The 24,860-nt window shown below is 48.3% G+C and overlaps 2 protein-coding genes across 3 annotated transcripts in view; one reads left to right on the top strand and one right to left on the bottom strand.

The window, feature by feature from the left end:
* Window positions 1-8,590, top strand: part of LOC110513528 (glyoxylate reductase/hydroxypyruvate reductase) — a 14,731-nt gene extending 6,141 nt beyond the window's left edge. Inside the window, exons 7-9 of the mRNA XM_036934191.1 lie at window positions 1,590-1,725; window positions 6,842-6,972; window positions 8,219-8,590. Coding sequence (XP_036790086.1) covers window positions 1,590-1,725; window positions 6,842-6,972; window positions 8,219-8,340 — 389 coding nt within the window. The 3' untranslated portion in view covers window positions 8,341-8,590. The remainder of the gene's footprint in view (window positions 1-1,589; window positions 1,726-6,841; window positions 6,973-8,218) is intronic.
* Window positions 8,591-15,628: 7,038 nt separating this feature from the next.
* Window positions 15,629-24,106, bottom strand: LOC110513527 (zinc finger and BTB domain-containing protein 5). 2 transcript variants are annotated; one of them, XM_036934190.1, is made up of 6 exons: window positions 23,950-24,106; window positions 23,522-23,703; window positions 22,218-22,247; window positions 21,792-21,974; window positions 20,063-20,911; window positions 15,629-16,812 (listed from the first exon to the last, which is right to left on the bottom strand). In XM_036934190.1, the coding sequence occupies exons 3-6, from the start codon at window positions 22,242-22,244 to the stop codon at window positions 15,676-15,678; spliced, it is 2,196 nt and encodes a 731-aa protein (XP_036790085.1). In that variant the 5' UTR covers window positions 22,245-22,247; window positions 23,522-23,703; window positions 23,950-24,106; the 3' UTR covers window positions 15,629-15,675. The 2 variants fall into 2 exon arrangements, with proteins under 2 accessions (XP_036790085.1, XP_036790084.1); XM_036934189.1 differs by having other exon boundaries at window positions 23,522-24,106.
* Window positions 24,107-24,860: the final 754 nt, after the last annotated feature.

Raw genomic sequence — 24,860 nt, 5'->3', positions numbered from 1 at the left:
ACCACTGAGATATGGTGTTAATGGGGAATATGGTACCACTGAGATATGGTTTAATGGGGAATATGGTAGCACTGAGAAATGGTGTTAATGGGGAATATGGTACCACTGAGATATGGTTTAATGGGGAATATGGTACCACTGAGAAATGGTGTTAATGGGGAATATGGTAGCACTGAGATATGGTGTTAATGGGGAATATGGTAGCACTGAGATATGGTGTTAATGGGGAATATGGTACCACTGAGAAATGGTGTTAATGGGGAATATGGTACCACTGAGATATGGTTTAATGGGGAATATGGTACCACTGAGATATGGTTTAATGGGGAATATGGTACCACTGAGATATGGTGTTAATGGGGAATATGGTAGCACTGAGATATGGTGTTAATGGGGAATATGGTACCACTGAGATATGGTTTAATGGGGAATATGGTACCACTGAGATATGGTGTTAATGGGGAATATGGTAGCACTGAGATATGGTGTTAATGGGGAATATGGTACCACTGAGATATGGTTTAATGGGGAATATGGTACCACTGAGATATGGTGTAATGGGGAATATGGTACAACTGAGATATGGTTTAATGGGGAATATGGTACCACTGAGATATGGTGTTAATGGGGAATATGGTACAGAGCGCTGAGATATGGTGTTAATGGGGAATATGGTACCACTGAGATATGGTGTTAATGGGGAATATGGTACCACTGAGATATGGTGTTAATGGGGAATATGGTACCACTGAGATATGGTGAATATGGTACCACTGAGATATGGTGAATATGGTACCACTGAGATATGGTGAATATGGTACCACTGAGATATGGTTTAATGGGGAATATGGTACCACTGAGATATGGTGAATATGGTACCACTGAGATATGGTGAATATGGTACCACTGAGATATGGTTTAATGGGGAATATGGTACCACTGAGATATGGTGTTAATGGGGAATATGGTACCACTGAGATATGGTTTAATGGGGAATATGGTACCACTGAGATATGGTTTAATGGGGAATATGGTACCACTGAGATATGGTTTAATGGGGAATATGGTACCACTGAGATATGGTTTAATGGGGAATATGGTAACACTGAGATATGGTTTAATGGGGAATATGGTACCACTGAGACATGGGGAATATGGTACCACTGAGATATGGTTTAATGGGGAATATGGTACCACTGAGATATGGTTTAATGGGGAATATGGTACCACTGAGATATGGTTTAATGGGGAATATGGTACCACTGAGATATGGTTTAATGGGGAATATGGTACCACTGAGATATGGTTTAACTGGGAATATGGTACCACTGAGATATTAATATATAAAATAAAACACTTTTAAAAACATATTAAATCAACAATAGTTGGTAAGTGTGTCATTTCTGATGTCATACTGTGTATGTGTTGTGTTGAGAGATTCCTAGACTTGATGCTGAATGTTATGGATGGTCATTGGCCAGTCAGTCTGACTTCCTGACAGTATGTTGTCCTCTCTCCCTCTAGTCTCTATGGATGAGTTGTCCAGCCAGTCTGACTTCCTGACAGTATGTTGTCCACTCTCCCTCTAGTCTCTATGGATGAGCTGGCCAGTCAGTCTGACTTCCTGACTGTGTGTTGTGCTCTGACACCAGAGACTAAAGACATCTGTAACAAGGACCTGTTCTCCAAAATGAAGAATACCTCCATCTTCATCAACACCAGCAGGTGACCAAGCACACACACACACACACACACACACACACACACACACACACACAGTAACACACGATGGTGTGGTAGAGGAGGGGTGGTAGACAGTAACATGATGATGGCTGTGTGTGGTAGACAGTAACATGATGATGGCTGTGTGTGTGGTAGACAGTAACATGATGATGGCTGTTTGTGGTAGAGGAGGGGTGGTAGACAGTAACATGATGATGGCTGTGTGTGGTAGACAGTAACATGGTGATGGCTATGTGTGTGGTAGAGGTGGGGTGGTAGACAGTAACATGATGGCTGTGTGTGGTAGACAGTAACATGGTGATGGCTATGTGTGTGGTAGAGGTGGGGTGGTAGACAGTAACATGATAATGGCTGTGTGTGGTAGACAGTAACATGGTGATGGCTGTGTGTGGTAGACAGTAACATGGTGATGGCTGTGTGTGGTAGAGGAGGGGTGGTAGACAGTAACATGGTGATGGCTGTGTGTGGTAGACAGTAACATGATGGCTGTGTGTGGTAGAGGTGGGGTGGTAGACAGTAACATGATGGCTGTGTGTGGTAGAGGGGTGGTAGACAGTAACATGGTGATGGCTGTGTGTGGTAGACAGTAACATGGTGATGCTGTGTGTGGTAGAGGAGGGGTGGTAGACAGTAACATGATGGCTGTGTGTGGTAGAGGAGGGGTGGTAGACAGTAACATGGTGATGGCTGTGTGTGGTAGACAGTAACATGATGATGGCTGTGTGTGGTAGACAGTAACATGATGGCTGTGTGTGGTAGAGGAGAGGTGGTAGACAGTAACATGATGATGGTTGTGTGTGGTAGACAGTAACATGATGATGGCTGTGTGTGGTAGACAGTAACATGGTGATGCTGTGTGTGGTAGAGGAGAGGTGGTAGACAGTAACATGATGATGGCTGTATGTGGTAGAGGAGGGGTGGTAGACAGTAACATGATGGCTGTGTGTGGTAGAGGAGGGGTGGTAGACAGTAACATGATGATGGCTGTGTGTGGTAGACAGTAACATGATGATGGCTGTGTGTGGTAGACAGTAACATGATGATGGCTGTGTGTGGTAGACAATAACATGGTGATGCTGTGTGTGGTAGAGGAGAGGTGGTAGACAGTAACATGATGATGGCTGTATGTGGTAGAGGAGGGGTGGTAGACAGTAACATGATGGCTGTGTGTGGTAGAGGAGGGGTGGTAGACAGTAACATGATGATGGCTGTGTGTGGTAGACAGTAACATGATGATGGCTGTGTGTGGTAGACAGTAACATGATGGCTGTGTGTGGTAGAGGAGAGGTGGTAGACAGTAACATGATGATGGTTGTGTGTGGTAGACAGTAACATGATGATGGCTGTGTGTGGTAGACAGTAACATGGTGATGCTGTGTGTGGTAGAGGAGAGGTGGTAGACAGTAACATGATGATGGCTGTATGTGGTAGAGGAGGGGTGGTAGACAGTAACATGATGGCTGTGTGTGGTAGAGGAGGGGTGGTAGACAGTAACATGATGATGGCTGTGTGTGGTAGACAGTAACATGATGATGGCTGTGTGTGGTAGAGGAGAGGTGGTAGACAGTAACATGATGATGGCTGTATGTGGTAGAGGAGGGGTGGTAGACAGTAACATGATGGCTGTGTGTGGTAGAGGAGGGGTGGTAGACAGTAACTTGATGGCTGTGTGTGGTAGACAGTAACATGGTGATGATGTGTGTGGTAGAGGAGGGGTGGTAGACAGTAACATGCTGATGGCTGTGTGTGGTAGACAGTAACATGGTGATGATGTGTGTGGTAGAGGAGGGGTGGTAGACAGTAACATGGTGATGGCTGTGTGTGGTAGACAGTAACATGATGGCTGTGTGTGGTAGAGGAGGGGTGGTAGACAGTAACATGATGATGGCTGTGTGTGGTAGACAGTAACATGATGATGGCTGTGTGTGGTAGACAGTAACACTATGGCTGTGTGTGGTAGAGGAGGGGTGGTAGACAGTAACATGCTGATGGCTGTGTGTGGTAGACAGTAACATGGTGATGATGTGTGTGGTAGAGGAGGGGTGGTAGACAGTAACATGCTGATGGATGTGTGTTGTAGACAGTACCATGGTGATGCTGTGTGTGTTAAACAGTAACATGGTGATGGCTGTGTGTGTGGTAGACAGTAACATGGTGATGGCTGTGTGTGGTAGAGGAGGGGTGGTAGACAGTAACATGATGATGGCTGTGTGTGGTAGACAGTACATGGTGATGCTGTGTGTGGTAGAGGTGGGGTGGTAGACAGTAACATGGTGATGGCTGTGTGTGGTAGACAGTAACATGATGATGGCTGTGTGTGGTAGACAGTAACATGATGGCTGTGTGTGGTAGAGGAGGGGTGTTAGACAGTAACATGCTGATGGCTGTGTGTGGTAGACAGTAACATGGTGATGCTGTGTGTGGTAGAGGAGGGGTGGTAGACAGTAACATGCTGATGGCTGTGTGTGGTAGACAGTAACATGGTGATGCTGTGTGTGGTAGAGGAGGGGTGGTAGACAGTAACATGGTGATGGCTGTGTGTGGTAGACAGTAACATGCTGATGACTGTGTGTGGTAGACAGTAACATGGTGATGCTGTGTGTGGTAGACAGTAACATGGTGATGGCTGTGTGTGTGGTAGACAGTAACATGATGATGGCTGTGTGTGGTAGAGGTGGGGTGGTAGACAGTAACATGATGATGGCTGTGTGTGGTAGACAGTAACATGGTGATGGCTGTGTGTGGTAGAGGACGGTGGTAGACAGTAACATGGTGATGCTGTGTGTGGTAGAGGAGGGGTGGTAGACAGTAACATGGTGATGCTGTGTATGGTAGACAGTAACATGGTGATGGTTGTGTGTGGTAGACAGTAACATGATGATGGCTGTGTGTGGTAGACAGTAACATGGTGATGGCTGTGTGTGGTAGAGGAGGGGTGGTAGACAGTAACATGATGGCTGTGTGTGGTAGAGGAGGGGTGGTAGACAGTAACATGATGATGGCTGTGTGTGGTAGACAGTAACATGATGGCTGTGTGTGGTAGAGGAGGGGTGGTAGACAGTAACATGGTGATGGCTGTGTGTGGTAGACAGTAACATGATGGTGGCTGTGTGTGGTAGACAGTAACATGATGGCTGTGTGTGGTAGAGGAGGTGTGGTAGACAGTAACATGGTGATGCTGTGTGTGGTAGACAGTAACATGGTGATGGTTGTGTGTGGTAGACAGTAACATGATGATGGCTGTGTGTGGTAGACAGTAACATGGTGATGGCTGCGTGTGGTAGAGGAGGGGTGGTAGACAGTAACATGGTGATGCTGTGTGTGGTAGAGGAGGGGTGGTAGACAGTAACATGGTGATGCTGTGTATGGTAGACAGTAACATGGTGATGGTTGTGTGTGGTAGACAGTAACATGATGATGGCTGTGTGTGGTAGACAGTAACATGGTGATGGCTGTGTGTGGTAGAGGAGGGGTGGTAGACAGTAACATGATGGCTGTGTGTGGTAGAGGAGGGGTGGTAGACAGTAACATGATGATGGCTGTGTGTGGTAGACAGTAACATGATGGCTGTGTGTGGTAGAGGAGGGGTGGTAGACAGTAACATGGTGATGGCTGTGTGTGGTAGACAGTAACATGATGGTGGCTGTGTGTGGTAGACAGTAACATGATGGCTGTGTGTGGTAGAGGAGGTGTGGTAGACAGTAACATGGTGATGCTGTGTGTGGTAGACAGTAACATGGTGATGGTTGTGTGTGGTAGACAGTAACATGATGATGGCTGTGTGTGGTAGACAGTAACATGGTGATGGCTGCGTGTGGTAGAGGAGGGGTGGTAGACAGTAACATGATGGCTGTGTGTGGTAGAGGAGGGGTGGTAGACAGTAACATGATGGCTGTGTGTGGTAGACAGTAACATGGTGATGGTTGTGTGTGGTAGACAGTAACATGATGATGGCTGTGTGTGGTAGACAGTAACATGGTGATGGCTGCGTGTGGTAGAGGAGGGGTGGTAGACAGTAACATGATGGCTGTGTGTGGTAGAGGAGGGGTGGTAGACAGTAACATGATGGCTGTGTGTGGTAGAGGAGGGGTGGTAGACAGTAACATGATGGCTGTGTGTGGTAGACAGTAACATGATGGCTGTGTGTGGTAGAGGAGGGGTGGTAGACAGTAACATGGTGATGGCTGTGTGTGGTAGACAGTAACATGATGGTGGCTGTGTGTGGTAGACAGTAACATGGTGATGCTGTGTGTGGTAGAGGTGGGGTGGTAGACAGTAACATGGTGATGGCTGTGTGTGGTAGACAGTAACATGATGATGGCTGTGTGGTAGACAGTAACATGGTGATGCTGTGTGTGGTAGAGGAGGGGTGGTAGACAGTAACATGCTGATGGCTGTGTGTGGTAGACAGTAACATGGTGATGCTGTGTGTGGTAGAGGAGGGGTGGTAGACAGTAACATGCTGATGGCTGTGTGTGGTAGACAGTAACATGGTGATGCTGTGTGTGGTAGAGGAGGGGTGGTAGACAGTAACATGGTGATGGCTGTGTGTGTTACACAGTAAAATGGTGATGCTGTGTGTGGTAGACAGTAACATGGTGATGGCTGTGTGTGGTAGAGGAGGGGTGGTAGACAGTAAAATTATGGCTGTGTGTGGTAGAGGAGGGGTGGTAGACAGTAACATGATGGCTGTGTGTGGTAGAGGGGGGGTGGTAGACAGTAACATGATGATGGCTGTGTGTGGTAGACAGTAACATGATGGCTGTGTGTGGTAGAGGAGGGGTGGTAGACAGTAACATGGTGATGGCTGTGTGTGTTACACAGTAAAATGGTGATGCTGTGTGTGGTAGACAGTAACATGGGGTGGTAGAGGAGGGGTGGTAGAGGAGGTGGTAGAGGAGGGGTGGTAGACAGTAACATGATGATGGCTGTGTGTGGTAGAGGAGGGGTGGTAGACAGTAACATGATGGCTGTGTGTGGTAGAGGGGGGGTGGTAGACAGTAACATGATGATGGCTGTGTGTGGTAGACAGTAACATGATGGCTGTGTGTGGTAGAGGAGGGGTGGTAGACAGTAACATGATGGCTGTGTGTGGTAGAGGAGGGGTGGTAGACCAGGAGGATCTGTATGAAGCCCTGTCCAGCGGTCAGATAGCGGGAGCTGGACTCGACGTCACCGTCCCTGAACCCCTGCCCACCAGCCACCCGCTCTTCACCCTTAACAACTGTGGTGAGTATAAACACGGGGTGTGATTGGTTCAGAGTCTCCACCAAGTTCACCCTGCTATTTCCTGTTTCATTTATTACTGTTGTCAGTCCTGTCTGCCTGTTTATCCCTGCTGTCAGTCCTGTACTGCCTGTTTATTACTGTTGTCAGTCCTGTACTGCCTGTTTCATTTAATACTGTTGTCAGTCCTGTACTGCCTGTTTATTATTGTTGTCAGTCCTGTACTGCCTGTTTTATTACTGTGTTCGGTCCTGTACTGCCTGTTTATTACTGTTGTCAGTCCTGTACTGCCTGTTTATTACTGTTGTCAGTCCTGTACTGCCTGTTTACTACTGTTGTCAGTCCTGTACTGCCTGTTTCATTTATTACTGTTGTCAGTCCTGTACTGCCTGTTTAATACTGTTGTCAGTCCTGTACTGCCTGTTTAATACTGTTGTCAGTCCTGTACTGCCTGTTTAATACTGTTGTCAGTCCTGTACTGCCTGTTTAATACTGTTGTCAGTCCTGTACTGCCTGTTTATTACTGTTGTCAGTCCTGTACTGCCTGTTTATTACTGTTGTCAGTCCTGTACTGCCTGTTTATTACTATTGTCAGTCCTGTACTGCCTGTTTATTACTGTTGTCAGTCCTGTACTGCCTGTTTCATGTATTACTGTTGTCAGTCCTGTACTGCCTGTTTACTACTGTTGTAAGTCCTGTACTGCCTGTTTATTACTGTTGTCAGTCCTGTACTGCCTGTTACATTTAATACTGTTCTGTCAGTCCTGTACTGCCTGTTTCGTGCTCCTCACTCCCTCATCTCTCTCTCCAGTGATCCTCCCTCTCATCTCTCTCTCTCCAGTGATCCTCTCATCTCTCTCTCCAGTGATCCTCTCATCTCTCTCCAGTGATCGTCCCTGTCGTCTCTCTCTCTCCAGTGATCCTCCCTCTCGTCTCTCTCTCTCTCCAGTGATCCTCTCATCTCTCTCTCTCCAGTGATCCTCTCATTTCTCTCTCTCCAGTGATCCTCTCATCTCTCTCTCTCCAGTGATCCTCCCTCTCATCTCTCTCTCTCTCTCCAGTGATCCTCCCTCTCATCTCTCTCTCTCTCCAGTGATCCTCCCTCTCATCTCTCTCTCTCTCCAGTGATCCTCCCTCTCATCTCTCTCTCTCTCCAGTGATCCTCCCTCTCATCTCTCTCTCTCCAGTGATCCTCCCTCTCATCTCTCTCTCTCCAGTGATCCTCCCTCTCATCTCTCTCTCTCTCCAGTGATCCTCCCCCACATTGCCAGTGCGTCCTACTCCACGCGTAATGCCATGTCTGCTCTGGCAGCCAACAACCTGCTACTGGGCCTGAAGGGACAGCCAATGATCAAAGAGCTCAAGCTGTAGCTGCCAATCACCTGCTTTCGGGAAAACACCAGAGAAGAACCAATCACCTGCTTTCGGGAAAACACCAGAGAAGAACCAACGATTGAAGAGCTCTTTCCAGAACTGTAAATGATATAGTTGACTCTGGTCATGAGACGAGTAGATTAATTAGAGAATAATGGTGCTGGTGTCATCCATCATTTAATACCATAATATAATAATGATAATAATAATGACGAAGGACAACAATAAACATGGAACTTCCCCCCCCTCCCATCTTTTAATTCAGTCTGTGATGGTTGCGCCTGGAACGACATGTCCCTCCGTGAATTTATTAGTGTCTCCTCAAACAAAGAAAAAAAAAAAACACGTTGACATTTCAGCTTCTCTTTGGGGTCTCAAATGGCACCCTGTTCCCTATGTAGTGCACTACTATAGACCAGAGCCCTGTTCCCTATGTAGTACACTACTATAGACCAGAGCCCTGTTCCCTATGTAGTACACTACTATAGACCAGAGCCCTATTCCCTATATAGTACACTACTATAGACCAGGGCCCTATTCCCTATGTAGTACACTACTATAGACCAGAGCCCTGTTCCCTATGTAGTACACTACTATAGACCAGAGCCCTATTCCCTATATAGTACACTACTATAGACCAGGGCCCTATTCCCTATGTAGTACACTACTATAGACCAGAGCCCTATTCCCTATATAGTGAACTACTATAGACCAGAGCCCAATTCCCTATATAGTGGTACTACTATAGACCAGGGCCCTATTCCCTATATATAGTGCACTACTAGTGACCAGAGCCCTATTCCCTATATAGTGGTACTACTACAGACCAGAGCCCTATTCCCTATGTAGTACACTACTATAGACCAGAGCCCTATTCCCTATATAGTGGTACTACTATAGACCAGAGCCCTATTCCCTATATAGTGAACTACTTTAGACCAGAGCCCTATTCCCTATGTAGTGCACTACTTTAGACCAGGGCCCTATTCCCTATATAGTGAACTACTTTAGACCAGAGCCCTATTCCCTATGTAGTGCACTACTTTAGACCAGGGCCCTATTCCCTATATAGTGAACTACTGGTGACCAGAGCCCTATTCCCTATATAGTGAACTACTTTAGACCAGAGCCCTATTCCCTATATAGTGGTACTACTATAGACCAGAGCCCTATTCCCTATATAGTGGTACTACTATAGACCAGAGCCCTATTCCCTATATAGTGGTACTAATATAGACTAGAGTGTCAACGGCTTTGATCAGAAGTAGTGCACTACTTTAGACCAGTGTCAATAGGAAGTAGTGCACTACTTTAGACCAGTGTCAATAGGAAGTAGTGCACTACACAGGGAACAGGGCACCATTTGAGACGCTAGAACCAAAACATGGTTAGACAGCGTTAGTAGTGTAGGAAAAACAACACAGAAACCCTGTTGGCATTAGGATAAAAGCCCAGCTTGTTAAGTCAGAGAGGAGTGTAGTAAGGCAGTAACTGGAAAAACAACACAGAAACCCTGTTGGCATTAGGATAAAAGCCCAGCTTGCTCAGCCAGAGAGGAGTGTAGTAAGGCAGTAACTGTCCTTCATCAAATTATATTATTACATGAACAACATGTTGTTTATCTATTCAATACTTTTTGGTTATAGTTTGTTATAGTTTTCACACAGGGGCTGTTGTTGTATAAATATGACCAGTATGTGCACTTTCAAACATTCACCTATATATATATATTTAAAAAACAGTTTCACTTAGACAACAGCCACAGAAGACATCACCAGGGAAACTGGGCTACAGTGAGAGATGGCAGCCATTTTGGATCTGTTTAAACAAGGGTCCTCATGTCCTTCAGGGGGTACCTAAGGTTTATGCCTGATTGAAAAAAGAGCTTAAATTATTTTTTACTTCAGTGATCACTTGAATTAGATATAAACTCAGTATGAGTTGTACATTAAATTGGTTAGCGATTAAGGTGCATTTACAATGTGGCTGAAACGCTGTTGGTATTCAGCTGTTAGAAACATCAAGACAGATAAGATACTGGTCATGGGATCTTCCTGGGCAAAAACCTTTTAAAGTTTTGTATCACAGACTGAGTGACACAGACTGAGTAACAGTGTGAAGACCGCACGGCCTGAAGGTGCCCACTAGTTGCCTGGCAACCCATCCACACTAAGCAAGTCTCAAACAGCCAGGTTGTTCTCTGACCAGTCAGTCAGTCAGTCAGTCAGTCAGTCAGTCAGTCAGTCAACTACAACACAACTCAGTACAGTAACGTTACGGCAACAAGACACTGGGCCAACACGTCGCCATGGAAACACAGAAGCGCTGCAGTCCAACCTTCTTATTAGCAGTCAAAGCTCTTTTTTTTTTTTTTTTTTTAAAAGGCGTTAAGGTCATTTAAAAAATAAATTAACTATTGTCTAAAGACTAAGTGTTAGATATATCGATAAAAAAAAAAAAAGACATTTAAAGAAGCACAGATACCGTACCAAACTGTTCCACGACATCTAGTCACTAACAACACTATGTTATAGTTAACTGGGGGCCCCCAGAGTTATCCCTGATCATGTGACCTGACCAGGAGACACGCCAGGCTCTAGTTATATAAAAAGGCAATGGTTTCATTTGATGTCCCCTTGCAGAGGAAAGTGTTAAAAGCCACGTAAATGTGAAATATGTACATTTCTAATGTATTGTCCTGTGAGGAGACGGGATAAAGGTCCACCCTATAAACCTACAGCACCTTCGGAATGTACTCAGACCCAGAGGGATAAGGGTCCACCCTATAACCCAAAGTACTCAGACCCCTGGACTTTTTACACATTTTGTTACGTTACAGCCTTGTTCTAACATGGATTCAATTGTTTTTTCCCCCTCTCATCAATCTACACACAATACCCCATTATGACATCACAATACCCCATAATGACATCACAACACCCCATTATCACAACACCCCAGAATGACATCACAACACCCCAGAATGACATCACAACACCCCATAATGACAAAGCGTGAACAGGTTTAAGACATTTTGGCAATGTCACATTTACATAAGACCCTTTACAGCAATTACAGCCGTCTTGGGTATGAGGCTACAAGCTTGGCACACCTGTATTTGGGGAGTTTCTCCCATTCTTCTCTGCAGATCCTCTCAAGCTCTGTCAGGTTGGTTGGGGAGTGTCACAGCACAGCTATTTTCAGGTCTCTCCAAAGATGTTCGATCGGGTTCAAGTCCGGGCTCTGGCTGGGCCACTCAAGGACATTCAGAGACTTGTCCCGAAGCCACTCCTGCGTTGTCTTGGCTGTGTGCTTAGGGTCGTTGTCCTGTTGGAAGGTGAACCTTCGCCCCGGTCTGAGGTCCTGAGCGCTCTGGAGCAGGTTTTCATCAAGGATCTCTCTGTACTTTGCTCCGTTCATCTTTGTCCTCGATCCTGACTAGTCTCCCAGTCCCTGCAGCTGAAAAACATCCCCACAGCATGATGCTGCCACCACCATGCTTCACCGTAGGGATGGTGCCAGGTTTCCTCCAGACGTGACGCTTGGCATTCAGGCCAAAGAGTTCAATCTTTCTTTCATCAGACCAGATAATCTTGTTTCTCATGGTCTGAGAGTCCCTTTAAGTGCCTTTAATTCCTTTGACCTCGTGGCTTGGTTTTTGCTCTGTCAACTGTGGGACCTTATATAGACAGGTGTGTGCCTTTCCAAATCATGTCCATTCAATTGAATTTACCACAGGTGGACTCTAATCAAGTTGTAGAAACATCTCAAGGATGATCAATAGAAATAGGATTCACCTGAGCTCAATTTAGAGTCTCATAGCAAAGGGTCTGAATAATTATGTAAATAAGGTATTTATGTTTTTTATTTTGAACACATTTGCTAACATTTCTAAAAACCTGTTTTTGCTTCGTCACTGTAGGGTATTGTGATGTCACTATGGGGTATTGTGATGTCACTATGGGGTACTGTGATGTCACTATGGGGTATTGTGATGTCACTATGGGGTATTGTGATGTCACTATGGGGTATTGTGTGTAGATTGATGAGGAATTTTTTTTTTATTTAATCCATATTCGAATATGGCTGTAATGAAACAAAGTGTGTAAAATGTCAAGGGGTCTGAATACTTTCCAAATGCCCTGTATATAGTGAACTACTACCCCATGGGCCCTGGTCAAGAGTAGTGCACTATATAGGGAATAGGGTGTTTCATTCAAAAAGGTGCACCAACAAAAAGGCAACTCCATTTAAAAAAATGGTCCCAGATCTGTTTGTAAAGAACCATAACAGGAAGTGGCCCACCCTAAACCTGGTCCCAGATCTGTTTGTAAAGGACCATGAGAAGAAGTGGTCCACTCTAATCCTGGTCCCAGATCTGTTTGTAAAGGACCATGAGAAGAAGTGGTCCACTCTAAGCCTGGTCCCAGATCTGTTTGTAAAGGACCATAACAGGAAGTGGTCCACTCTAAGCCTGGTCCCAGATCTGTTTGTAAAGGACCATAACAGGAAGTGGTCCATTCTTAGCCTGATCCCAGATCTGTTTGTAAGGCTAAGAGTGGAGGCTAGTCCACCCTCTCTCCTTTACATCCCTGTTCTCCTCTCCAAGCCAATCTCCAGGTTTAGTGTTGCACAATTCCCCTAGCCAGGCTTCAGCTTCAGGACAGTTCTGAATCTCTCTAGCCAGGCTTCAGCTTCAGGACCGTTCTGAATCTCTCTAGCCAGGTTTCAGCTTCAGGACCATTCTGAATCTCTCTAGCCAGGTTTCAGCTTCGGGACTGTTCTGAATCTCTCTAGCCAGGTTTCAGCTTCAGGACCATTCTGAATCTCTCTAGCCAGGTTTCAGCTCCAGGACAGGTCTGAATCTCTCTAGCCAGGTTTCAGCTTCAGGACCGTTCTGAATATCCCTAGCCAGGTTTCAGCTTCAGGACCGTTCTGAATCTGAAGTCCTGTTTCAGAAACGATCCGAACATGGTTCACAACAGGAACACAACAGGGTTCCATGAGGAAATTGGGAGTCCACCCCTCCTAAAAAAAGAGACTCCATTTTCTAAAGCGATCGCCCCTATCAAATTGTTCTGTTTGGCTCAGTTGGTAGAACATGGCACTTGTAACACCAGGGTTGCGGGGTTGGATTCCCGCTGGGATCACCCATAGTTTCTACACGCTACTGTAAGTGTTTGTTTCTAGCATTGAGGCTATTAACCCTTAGATCTAATTAGCATAATAATAATAATAAAAAATCCTCATACAAATCTGTCCGTTTATAAGCTTGAGACATCTGTTGTTTTGTATCAGTCCACAGCATCCTCCGATGTCACACTTCTGCATCTGCAGTGAAAGAGATCGAGCAGCTTGTTTGTTTCCCCGAACGGTTTGGGACCAACGGGCATCTTGGGACCAACAGGCGTCTTGGGACCAACAGGCGTCTTGGGACCAACAAGCGTCTTGGGACCAACAAGCGTCTTGGGCCCAACAAGCGTCTTGGGCCCAGCAAGCGTCTTGGGCCCAGCAAGCGTCTTGGGCCCAGCAAGCGTCTTGGGACCAACAAGCGTCTTGGGACCAACAAGCGTCTTGGGACCAACAAGCGTCTTGGGCCCAACAAGCGTCTTGGGCCCAACAAGCGTCTTGGGCCCAGCAAGCGTCTTGGGCCCAACAAGCGTCTTGGGACCAACAAGCGTCTTGGGACCAACAGGCGTCTTGGGACCAACAGGCGTCTTGGGCCCAACAGGCGTCTTGGGCCCAACAGGCGTCTTGGGACCAACAGGCGTCTTGGGACCAACAGGCGTCTTGGGACCAACAGGCGTCTTGGGACCAACAGGCGTCTTGGGCCCAACAGGCGTCTTGGGACCAACAGGCGTCTTGGGCCCAACAAGCGTCTTGGGCCTAACAAGCGTCTTGGGCCCAACAAGCGTCTTGGGCCCAACAAGCGTCTTGGGCCCAGCAAGCGTCTTGGGCCCAACAAGCGTCTTGGGACCAACAAGCGTCTTGGGACCAACAAGCGTCTTGGGCCCAACAAGCGTCTTGGGACCAACAAGCGTCTTGGGACCAACAAGCGTCTTGGGACCAACAAGCGTCTTGGGCCCAACAAGCGTCTTGGGCCCAACAGGCGTCTTGGGACCAACAGGCGTCTTGGGACCAACAGGCGTCTTGGGCCCAACAGGCGTCTTGGGACCAACAGGCGTCTTGGGACCAACAAGCGTCTTGGGCCCAACAAGCGTCTTGGGACCAACAAGCGTCTTGGGCCCAACAAGCGTCTTGGGACCAACAAGCGTCTTGGGACCAACAAGCGTCTTGGGACCAACAAGCGTCTTGGGCCCAACAGGCGTCTTGGGACCAACAGGCGTCTTGGGACCAACAAGCGTCTTGGGCCCAACAAGCGTCTTGGGCCCAACAAGCGTCTTGGGACCCTCCCCTCCCCCCCGTCTGAAGTCGGGCAAAAGCAGATCTGCCAACTTCTGTCTGTAGCGTCCCAACAGTTTGGCTTAGAGACACTAATCCGTGGAGAGGTGAGAGACTTTCACGAACATGTCGGTTTTTTTCTAGGCCTCCCACTGGTCTCAAAAAAGTACATTTTCCCAGGAATTTCCCAATCCAACTCAACCCCTACCTACCAGGCCAGCCTACAGACAGGTCGTAAGGCATGCTGCCGTTCTGCCAGCGTAGGCAGGTGGGAGTGTTTGTGCAGGCTGAAACGCTGGACTCGTTAGCATTTAGCTAGCATCCACTATGGGAATCCCCATAGTGTTAGCATACCGCTAATTTGGCTATTAAAAAAAAATAAAAAAAGTTGTATTCTCCATTAATTTGCAATGCCCGGTAATACTGTATAGCTCCGGTATGGCACAACGATGATATAAAGGTATTACAATCTGGATACCGTTCAACCACCCCTCCTACAGTGATCACATCTATCACCTACCGAAGCATTTACATCAGTGCGTCGGCCATGTTGCTGTTCTGCCCCCCCCCCTCCGACAGTGATCACATCTATCACCTACCGAAGCGCCTACATCAGTGCGTCGGCCATGTTGCTGTTCTGCCCTCCCCCCCTCCCCCTCCGACAGTGATCACATCTATCACCTACCGAAGCGCCTGCATCAGTGCGTCGGCCATGTTGCTGTTCTGCCCTCCCCCCTCCCCTCCGAAGCATCTACATCAGTGCGTTGGCCATGTTGCTGTTCTGCCCTCCCCCCCCCCCCCCCCCCCCCCCGAAGCATCTACATCAGTGCGTCGGCCATGTTGCTGTTCTGCCCCCCCCCCGAAGCATCTACATCAGTGCGTCGGCCATGTTGCTGTTCTGCCCTCCCCCCCTCCCCTCCGAAGCATCGTCTACATCAGTGCGTCGGCCATGTTGCTGTTCTGCCAACGCAGACACGTCGTCTTGGAGTGTTTGTACAGGTGAGACGACTGGCTGAAGCGTTTGCCGCACTTGAGGCAGGCGTACGGTTTCTCCCCGGTGTGGACCCTAATGTGTTTCTTACAGTCGGTCAGAGTGAGGAAAGTCTTACAGCAGATTCGACAGGCGTACTTCCTGGCTCCTTCCACCACCAGCACGTTGTGTTCGGACAGGGCCTTCTTACACTTGGAGAGGACGTCGGCAGAGGCACGGGTCAGCTGGGGGCGAGGGTGTGGGGCGGACGAGGACGAGGTGGGTGGGCCTGACTCGTAACCTCCCGAACCGTTCAGAAGCAAGGGTCCCCCTTCCCCCAGACTGGAGGAAGACAGGGCGTCTTGGAGAACGACCCCCGTTTCTCCTCCACCTCCTCCTCCGCCCACGTTGTCGTTTTTAGGTGCGATGCGACGGTATCCAGGGTAACCCAGGGAGCTCCCTCGAGAGGCGCGGGCCAGGGAGTGCAGACCCAGGCTGGAGCGCTGGAAATCCAGAGAAAAAGGATCTGGGAACCCTCCTCCTCCTCTGGGGTTTCCCAGTCCGTCATGCAGGGGACGCAGGAAGAGCGAATCGGCGTCTGTAGAGAATCCCCCGAGACCGTCACCAGCCAGCAGGTGCAGGTGGTTGGCCGACCCGGGACGGAGCATCGAGGCGGAGTTATTGGTTCCAGAGTGTTCCGGGCTCAGCAGGAAGCCATGTGTCGCTGCCATCGCCTCGCCGGTCGTCGTGTTGAGGAGGTCGTCGTCCCCGGCGTCGACCCCCGACCCCCCGCTTCCGAAGACCTTGGCGCCGAGGAAGCTAGAAATCCTAAAACCAGACTTGCCATCAAGATGGTTACTACAGCCAAAACCACCGCCAATCCCACTACCAAGACCTCCTTTGAGCAGGACCTGGGAACCGGGTTGGAGAAGCTGTTGGTCAGAGGAGGAGAGACTACGGTTGCTGCTCTGTGGGCTCAGTTCTACCTTCTCCTCCCCTCCTCCTCTTCCTCTTCCAGGTCCCAGCTGGTCGCTACCCTGGATGGTGATGTCATCAGCTGGCTCTGGGGAGCTCAGAGGCTCACACTTGACCACCACCTGGGGGAGAGGAGAGAAGGAGATACAGGAGGAGATGAGGAGAGAGGAAAGGAGGAGACGATAGGAGAGAGAGGAGGAGAGGAGGGGAGAGAGAAGGACAGGAGAGGAGGAGATTAGAGGAGTGGAGGAGAAGAGAGGAGAGGAGGAGAGAGAAGAGAAGAGGAGAGTAGGACAGGAGGAGATGAGGAGAGGAGGAGAAGATAGGAGAGGAGGAGAGAGAAGAGGAGAGGAGGACAGGAGGAGACGAGGAGAGAGAGAGGAGAGGAGAGAGGAGGAGAAGATAGGAAAGGAGGAAAGGAGGAGAGAGAAGAGGAGGACGGGAGGAGTGAGGAAAGGAGAGAGGACAGGAGAGGATGGGAGAGGAGGAGAGAGAAGAGGAGAGGAGGACAGGAGGAGTGAGGAAAGGAGAGAGGACAGGAGAGGATGGGAGAGGAGGAGGACAAGATAGGAGAGAGAAGGAAAAGAGGAGAGAGAAGAGAGGAGGAGTGGAGGAGAAGAGAGGAGGAGAGAGGAAAGGAGGAGAAGATAGGGGAGGAGAGAGGAGGAGAGAGGAGAGAAGAGGAGTGGAGGAGAAGAGAGGAGGAGAGAGGAAAGGAGGAGAAGATAGGGGAGGAGAGAGGAGGAGAGAGACAGACATGAAGGAGGACAACAGGATATGATCCATTACTTTATCCAAGGTTGGGTTTAAACCCTTTATTTAACCAAAGGTAAAAGATTAATTAATACTAGACAGTTGTTTCATAGATTGCTAACTCTTTAAATATTCATCCCAAATGGCACCCTATAACTTGAGCAATGAGCCCTGGTCTAAAGTAGTGCACTATGGGCCCTGGTCAACAGTAGTGCACTATGGGTCCTGGTCAACAGTAGTGCACTATGGGCCCTGGTCAACAGTAGTGCACTATGGGTCCTGGTCAACAGTAGTGCACCATGGGTCCTGGTCAATAGTAGTGCACTATGGGTCCTGGTCAACAGTAGTGCACTATGGGTCCTGGTCAACAGTAGTGCACTATGGGCCCTGGTCAACAGTAGTGCACTATGGGTCCTGGTCAACAGTAGTGCACTATGGGTCCTGGTCAACAGTAGTGCACTATGGGTCCTGGTCAACAGTAGTGCACTATGTGTCCTGGTCTAAAGTAGTGCACTATGAGTCCTGGTCAACAGTAGTGCACTATGGGTCCTGGTCAACAGTAGTGCACTATGTGTCCTGGTCTAAAGTAGTGCACTATGAGTCCTGGTCAACAGTAGTGCACTATGGGTCCTGGTCAACAGTAGTGCACTATGGGCCCTGGTCAACAGTAGTGCACTATGGGTCCTGGTCAACAGTAGTGCACTATGGGCCCTGGTCAACAGTAGTGCACTATGGGTCCTGGTCAACAGTAGTGCACCATGGGTCCTGGTCAACAGTAGTGCACTATGGGTCCTGGTCAACAGTAGTGCACTATGGGCCCTGGTCAACAGTAATGCACTATGGGTCCTGGTCAACAGTAGTGCACTATGGGTCCTGGTCAACAGTAGTGCACTATGGGTCCTGGTCAACAGTAGTGCACTATGGGCCCTGGTCAACAGTAGTGCACTATGGGCCCTGGTCAACAGTAATGCACTGTGGGTCCTGGTCAACAGTAATGCACTGTGGGTCCTGGTCAACAGTAATGCACTGTGGGTCCTGGTCAACAGTAGTGCACTATGGGTCCTGGTCAACAGTAGTGCACTATGTGTCCTGGTCAACAGTAGTCCTGGTCAACAGTAGTGCACTATGTGTCCTGGTCTAAAGTAGTGCACTATGGGTCCTGGTCAACAGTAGTGCACTATGTGTCCTGGTCTAAAGTAGTGCACTATGGGTCCTGGTCAACAGTAGTGCACTATGGGCCCTGGTCAACAGTAGTGCACTATGGGTCCTGGTCAACAGTAGTGCACTATGGGCCCTGGTCAACAGTAGTGCACTATGGGTCCTGGTCAACAGTAGTGCACTATGGGTCCTGGTCAACAGTAGTGTATTATGGGTCCTGGTCAACAGTAGTGCACTATGGGACCTGGTCAACAGTAGTCCACTATGGGTCCTGGTCAACAGTAGTGCACTATGGGTCCTGGTCAACAGTAGTGCACTATGGGTTCTGGTCAACAGTAGTGCACTATGGGTTCTGGTAAACAGTAGTGCACTATGTGTCCTGGTCAACAGTAGTGCACTATGTGTCCTGGTCAACAGTAGTGCACTATGGGTCCTGGTAAACAGTAGAGCACTATGGGTCCTGGTCTAAAGTAGTGCACTATGGGCCCTGGTCAACAGTAGTGCACTATGGGTCCTGGTCAACAGTAGTCCACTAGGGGTCCTGGTAAACAGTAGAGCACTATGGGTCCTGGTCTAAAGTAGTGCACTATGGGCCCTGGTCAACAGTAGTGCACTATGGGCCCTGGTCAACAGTAGTGCACTGTGGGTCCTGGTCAACAGTAGTGCACTAGGGGTCCTGGTCAACAGTAGTGCACTATGGGTCCTGGTCAACAGTATGTACTATGTGTCCTGGTCGACAGTAGTGCACTATGTGTCCTGGTCAACAGTAGTGCACTATGGGTCCTGGTCAACAGTAGTGCACTATGGGTCCTGGTCAACAGTATGTACTATGTGTCCTGGTCGACAGTAGTGCACTATGTGTCCTGGTCAACAGTAGTGCACTATGGGTCCTGGTCAACAGTAGTGCACTATGGGTCCTGGTCAACAGTAGTGCACTATGGGTCCTGGTCAACAGTAGTGCACTATGTGTCCTGGTCAACAGTAGTGCACTATGGGTCCTGGTCAACAGTAGTGCACTATGAGCCCTGGTCAACAGTAGTGCACTATGGGTCCTGGTAAACAGTAGAGCACTATGGGTCCTGGTCAACAGTAGTGCACTATGAGCCCTGGTCAACAGTAGTGCACTATGGGTCCTGGTAAACAGTAGAGCACTATGGGTCCTGGTCAACAGTAGTGCACTATGGGTCCTGGTCAACAGTAGTCCTGGTCAACAGTAGTGCACTATGAGCCCTGGTCAACAGTAGTGCACTATGGGTCCTGGTAAACAGTAGAGCACTATGGGTCCTGGTAAACAGTAGAGCACTATGGGTTCTGGTCAACAGTAGTGCACTATGGGTCCTGGTCAACAGTAGTGCACTATGGGTCCTGGTCAACAGTAGTCCACTATTGGTCCTGGTCAACAGTAGTCCACTATAGAGGGAATAAGGGGATATTTGGTATTTCCTGTTAAAATGTCATTACCTGTCCCTGTTGCTCCCGTACTTCCTCCTCCTCCTCCTCTTCCTCCGTTATCTTCACCTCCACCCCATCACCATGGTGACTCCCCCCATCCAGGGACTCCTTCCCCACACCCCCCTCCTCCGCCATCCCTTGCTCCTCCCCTTCGCAGCGTCCGCCGTCCGATTGGCTGGGCATCTGGGAGTCATCCTGGGTCACGCCCCCTACTAGGCCGGTGATCGCCGCGTCCAGTCTGGCCTCCTCCCCCGTCTTGTGGGAGTCGGGGGAGAGTAGTCCCACTTCTTCATCCCCGTGGGTTCCGGAGGGGCGGGGCCTCTGCCTGGGCCTGTCCTCAGATAGGCTAAAGCTCAGGGAGGGCTTTCTCTTGTGGCAGCGTCGAATGGGGAAGGAAGCTTTGTGCTCCACTACACCACTAATGCTAACACCATCGCTACCACCCCTTAGCCCATCCTCCTCCACCCCGCCCAGGGCAGAGCTCACCAGGCTTAGACCCAGCTGCTGCAGCAGGAACGACCGCTGGAGCCTGGACGTAGCAGCGTTAGCCGCTAGGTTAGCGTTAGCCTCTTGGTTAGCGTTAGCGGCTAGGTTAGCGTTGGCGGCTGCCTGCTGCTGCTGCCTGAGTCTCTGCTGTTCCTCGTGGGTGTGTTGGCGGTGTTGTGTGGCCCGGGGGTCTGCCGGCGGGGACATGGGCATGGTGCGGGTGGTCAGGTAGTGCTTACAGGCCTTGACTACGGCGTTCAGGTGGAGGTGAGAGGCAGCTAGCAGCACGTCCATCACGTTGCTCTCTCCTAGCATCAGGGTGGAGGTGTACATCATGTCCACCAGGGCGGCAAACGCCTCCGCTGTCACCACCTGCAGTAACACATCATCATCATCATCATCATCATCATCACCACCTGCAGTAACACATCATCATCATCATCACCATCATCATCATCATCACCACCTGTTATAAACTCATCATCCTCATCACACCTGTTATAAACTCATCATTCCCATCACCCCTGTTAGACTCCTCATTCCCATCACCCCTGTTAGACTCCTCATTCCCATCACCCCTGTTAGACTCCTCATTCCCATCACCCCTGTTAGACTCCTCATTCCCATCACCCCTGTTAGACTCCTCATTCCCATCACCCCTGTTAGACTCCTCATTCCCATCACCCCTGTTAGACTCCTCATTCCCATCACCCCTGTTAGACTCCTCATCCGTTATAGACTCATCATCTTCATCAACCGTTACTCATCATCCTCATCACACCTGTTATAAACTCATCATTCCCATCACCCCTGTTAGACTCCTCATTCCCATCACCCCTGTTAGACTCCTCATTCCCATCACCCCTGTTAGACTCCTCATTCCCATCACCCCTGTTAGACTCCTCATTCCCATCACCCCTGTTAGACTCCTCATTCCCATCACCCCTGTTAGACTCCTCATTCCCATCACCCCTGTTAGACTCCTCATTCCCATCACCCCTGTTAGACTCCTCATTCCCATCACCCCTGTTAGACTCCTCATTCCCATCACCCCTGTTAGACTCCTCATCCGTTATAGACTCATCATCTTCATCAACCGTTACTCATCATCCTCATTACCCCTGTTATAAACTCATCCTCATCACCCCTGTAATAAACTCATCATCCTCATTACCCCCGTTATAGACTCATCATCTTCATCAACCGTTACTCATCATCCTCATTACCCCTGTTATAAACTCATCATCCTCACCTCGCTGTCCAGTTGTATCATGTTCATGCTGGCGTCTCCCTGGGCGACGGTGAACAGGGCTCTGAAGTGAGTGCTGCAAGCCGCCAGCACCGAGCGGTGGGCCTTAAAATGGCGGCTGCCCACCACAATGACACAGTCACACAGCTGGCTGTGGACGCGCTGGTAGTTCAGCTGCTGGAAGACCTACAATAACAATATGAATCACGCGTGGCTCAGTCGCTAGCTAGAGCACGGCTCGTGGGTTCGATTCCCGCTGAGGCCACGCGTACATGTAAAAGACTGTAAGTCGCTTCAGATAAGGGCGTCTGCCAAATGGCATATATTATATTATATTATATTATATTATATTATTATGAAAACACTTTATTGTTAGAGCGTTTTCTTTTTCATTTACTGACAGAAATCATAAAGTTGTTTCCATTTTACCTGGTTGAAGTGGCCCGGGAAGTCCATGACCTGCAGGGAAGGAGGGGGAAGAAGGAGAGGGGAGGGAGGGATGGGAAGGAGGGGAGAGGGGAGGGAGGGGAGGGGGGGAAGGAGGGGAGGAAGGGAGAGGAAGGGATGGGGGGGGGAGAAGGACGGGGAGAAGGAGGGGGGGGGAGAAGGGGAGAAGGAGGAAAGGGGGGGAGGAGGAAAGGGGGAGGGAGGGAGAAGAGACAGAGGGGAGAGGGAGGGGGGAAGGAAGAAAGGAGGGGAGAGGGAGGGGGGAAGAAAGGAGGGGAGAGGGAGGGGGGAAGGAAGAAGGAGGGGAGGAAACAGGATTGTAAAAAAAATCTGTTGTGTAATAAATGTGAGGAAAATTAAGTCCTCTTGAGGTAATCTTCCTGCCAAAACCTTTGATTGATTAAAAAGTTAGCTTTAAATTGACTGTCAGTGGAGGGGACATTATAGTAGACTATGGTCAATGCTTTGAATATGACATGCTGTAGAAGGCCAGTAGCTACACTAGCTATCACAATTAATTAGTTGAATATATTAACAAATAGATACCTTGTTGAAGTTATTGCATAGGCTATTTCACGGTTAAGTGAAAGTGGGGAACTTGTAACGATATTGAAAAGAATATGTTAAAATTGTGAGATGAAAGCCTGTATGTCTATGCGAAGACATTAGTCAAAGTACAAGCAAGGAAACTGTACAGTTTGTTGACGTCTAGACAGCTATCAGCTAACTAAATAACTAGTGATATCTGTTAGCCAAGCCGATCAGAGAGACTCTCCCCCTCCCCAGTCTGGTGAATACCATCATTGCTAAGCTAAGCCAAGCTAAGCTAACTAGCATGTCAGCAACTGGATATCTATCCACTTATCTAGCTAGTTAGCTACTTGCTAACTTTTGAGAAAGGCTGTGTTAAAAGAAATAACAGTGTAACAGCGATTTGCGGTGAGGTAGCTTAGCTAGCAACATTAGCCAACATTTTTTGTTTTGTTTATAATAACAATCAAGGAGAACAACATCAACTCATCGAAGTATAATTATTATGTTTGCTCGCTTAGGTGTACGGCTACAATGGCTAATGGCTAATGCTAACTACCTATTATTATTAGCTAATACTAACTACCTAGATAGATTTGCTTAACGTTATTATTAACAGCTGTCAAGTTTCATCCCCTAGAAAGCAGCAAAGCAAAAAAATGCAACATTGATATAACATAAATAAAACAATAAACATGACGATATAATACAAATAAACAGTCTAAGCTAGCTTGCTAATGTTAGCCGCCGGTTACCTTGTTTGTGTTGTCGGTGCTACTCCACGGGTCAGGGTGGACGGACGGGGTTCATCAAGTCCACTAGACCGGACAGAAGGAGGACTACCGACGGCTAGACGGCTCTTCATGGACCGCTATAACGCTTCTCCGGGTGCTCACAGTCACATAGTCGATATGTTGTCCGACTAGGTTAAAACCCCCTCCAAAAAAGGACACAGACAACACAGCTAAATAGCTATGACTCCATGTTGTTACTTTGAACCAATCTAAATTTAGTTTTTAACCCAAAGAGGGTCTTCTCAGGGAGGGGGTGCGGTGGCTGGAGCTAGATGGTTGATGTTTTTCCTCTCTCCCCCCCTCCAAAAAGGACACAGACAACAACACAGCTAAATAGCTACGACTCCATTTAGTTACTTTGAAATCATCTAAATGTAGGTTTTGTTTACCCCCCAAAGCAGGGTCTTCTCAGGGAGGGGGCTGGCGGTTGATGTTCTTCCTCTCCTCCCAGACTCTGTAGGTGGCGCTACACTCCTATCAGCGCACCGTGTTAACGAGTTGCAGTACCACTCCTCGCCATCGGGTGTCGCTGTTGTTTTGTGTGTGTGTGTGTGTGTGTGTGTGTGTGTGTGTGTGTGTGGAGGGTGAATATATTTCCGTTTTGTTTTTTTAAGATCCGCTTAACTTCTTGAATCTACTTGAGACGCACATGTCCCAAGTAGGCACCTGGAAATGCAAATGCGCTACGCTAAATGCTAAATGTACTCGTTAAAACTCAAACCTTGATCAAAATTCACAAGCAGGGTATTAAATTAAAGCTACACTCGTTGTGAACCTAGCCAGCAAGTCAGATTTTTAAAATGCTTTTCGGCGAAAGCATCAGAAGCTATTATCTGATAGCATGCACCCCCCAAAATGCCAGCTCGACACGTAAACAACAGATTTTGCGATAGACGGCGCTACCCAAAACGCAGAAATAAAATATAAAACATTCATTACCTTAGACGAGCTTCTTTCTTGGCACTCCTATATGCCCCATAAACATCACTATTGGGTCTTTTTTTCGTTTAAATCGGTCCATATATACCCAAAATAGCTTTGTATTGAAGTAGTGTCATTCAGAAAAATTCATCGTTTTTAAACGCTGCGTAATTTTTTAAAATTAAAAAAGTCGACGATAAACTTTCACAAAACACTTCGAAATCCTTTTGTAATCCAACTTTAGGTATTAGTAAACGTTTATAATCTATCAAAACGATTACAGGGCGATGTCTCTTCAATAGGTCCTCACTTCAAAAACAATGCAATCTGATCTCTCCTTGAACTGCATCCGGGTGAAGACTGGAAAACTTGGGGTCAG

The sequence above is a fragment of the Oncorhynchus mykiss genome, chromosome 10 (assembly GCF_013265735.2).
Source record: "Oncorhynchus mykiss isolate Arlee chromosome 10, USDA_OmykA_1.1, whole genome shotgun sequence".
Lineage (NCBI taxonomy): Eukaryota > Metazoa > Chordata > Actinopteri > Salmoniformes > Salmonidae > Oncorhynchus > Oncorhynchus mykiss.
Note: the sequence above shows the minus strand (reverse complement) of the source record. Positions and strands in the feature narration are given on the sequence as shown.

Excerpts from the sequence above, each read along its gene's own strand:
- LOC110513527 (XM_036934189.1), bottom strand. The coding sequence starts at position 22,244 with ATGGACTTCCCGGGCCACTTCAACCAG. Across the intron at positions 21,975-22,217 it reads TCCCGGGCCACTTCAACCAG|GTCTTCCAGCAGCTGAACTA; the intron begins GTAAAATGGAAA and ends TTGTTATTGTAG. Across the intron at positions 20,912-21,791 it reads TGATACAACTGGACAGCGAG|GTGGTGACAGCGGAGGCGTT; the intron begins GTGAGGATGATG and ends GTGTTACTGCAG.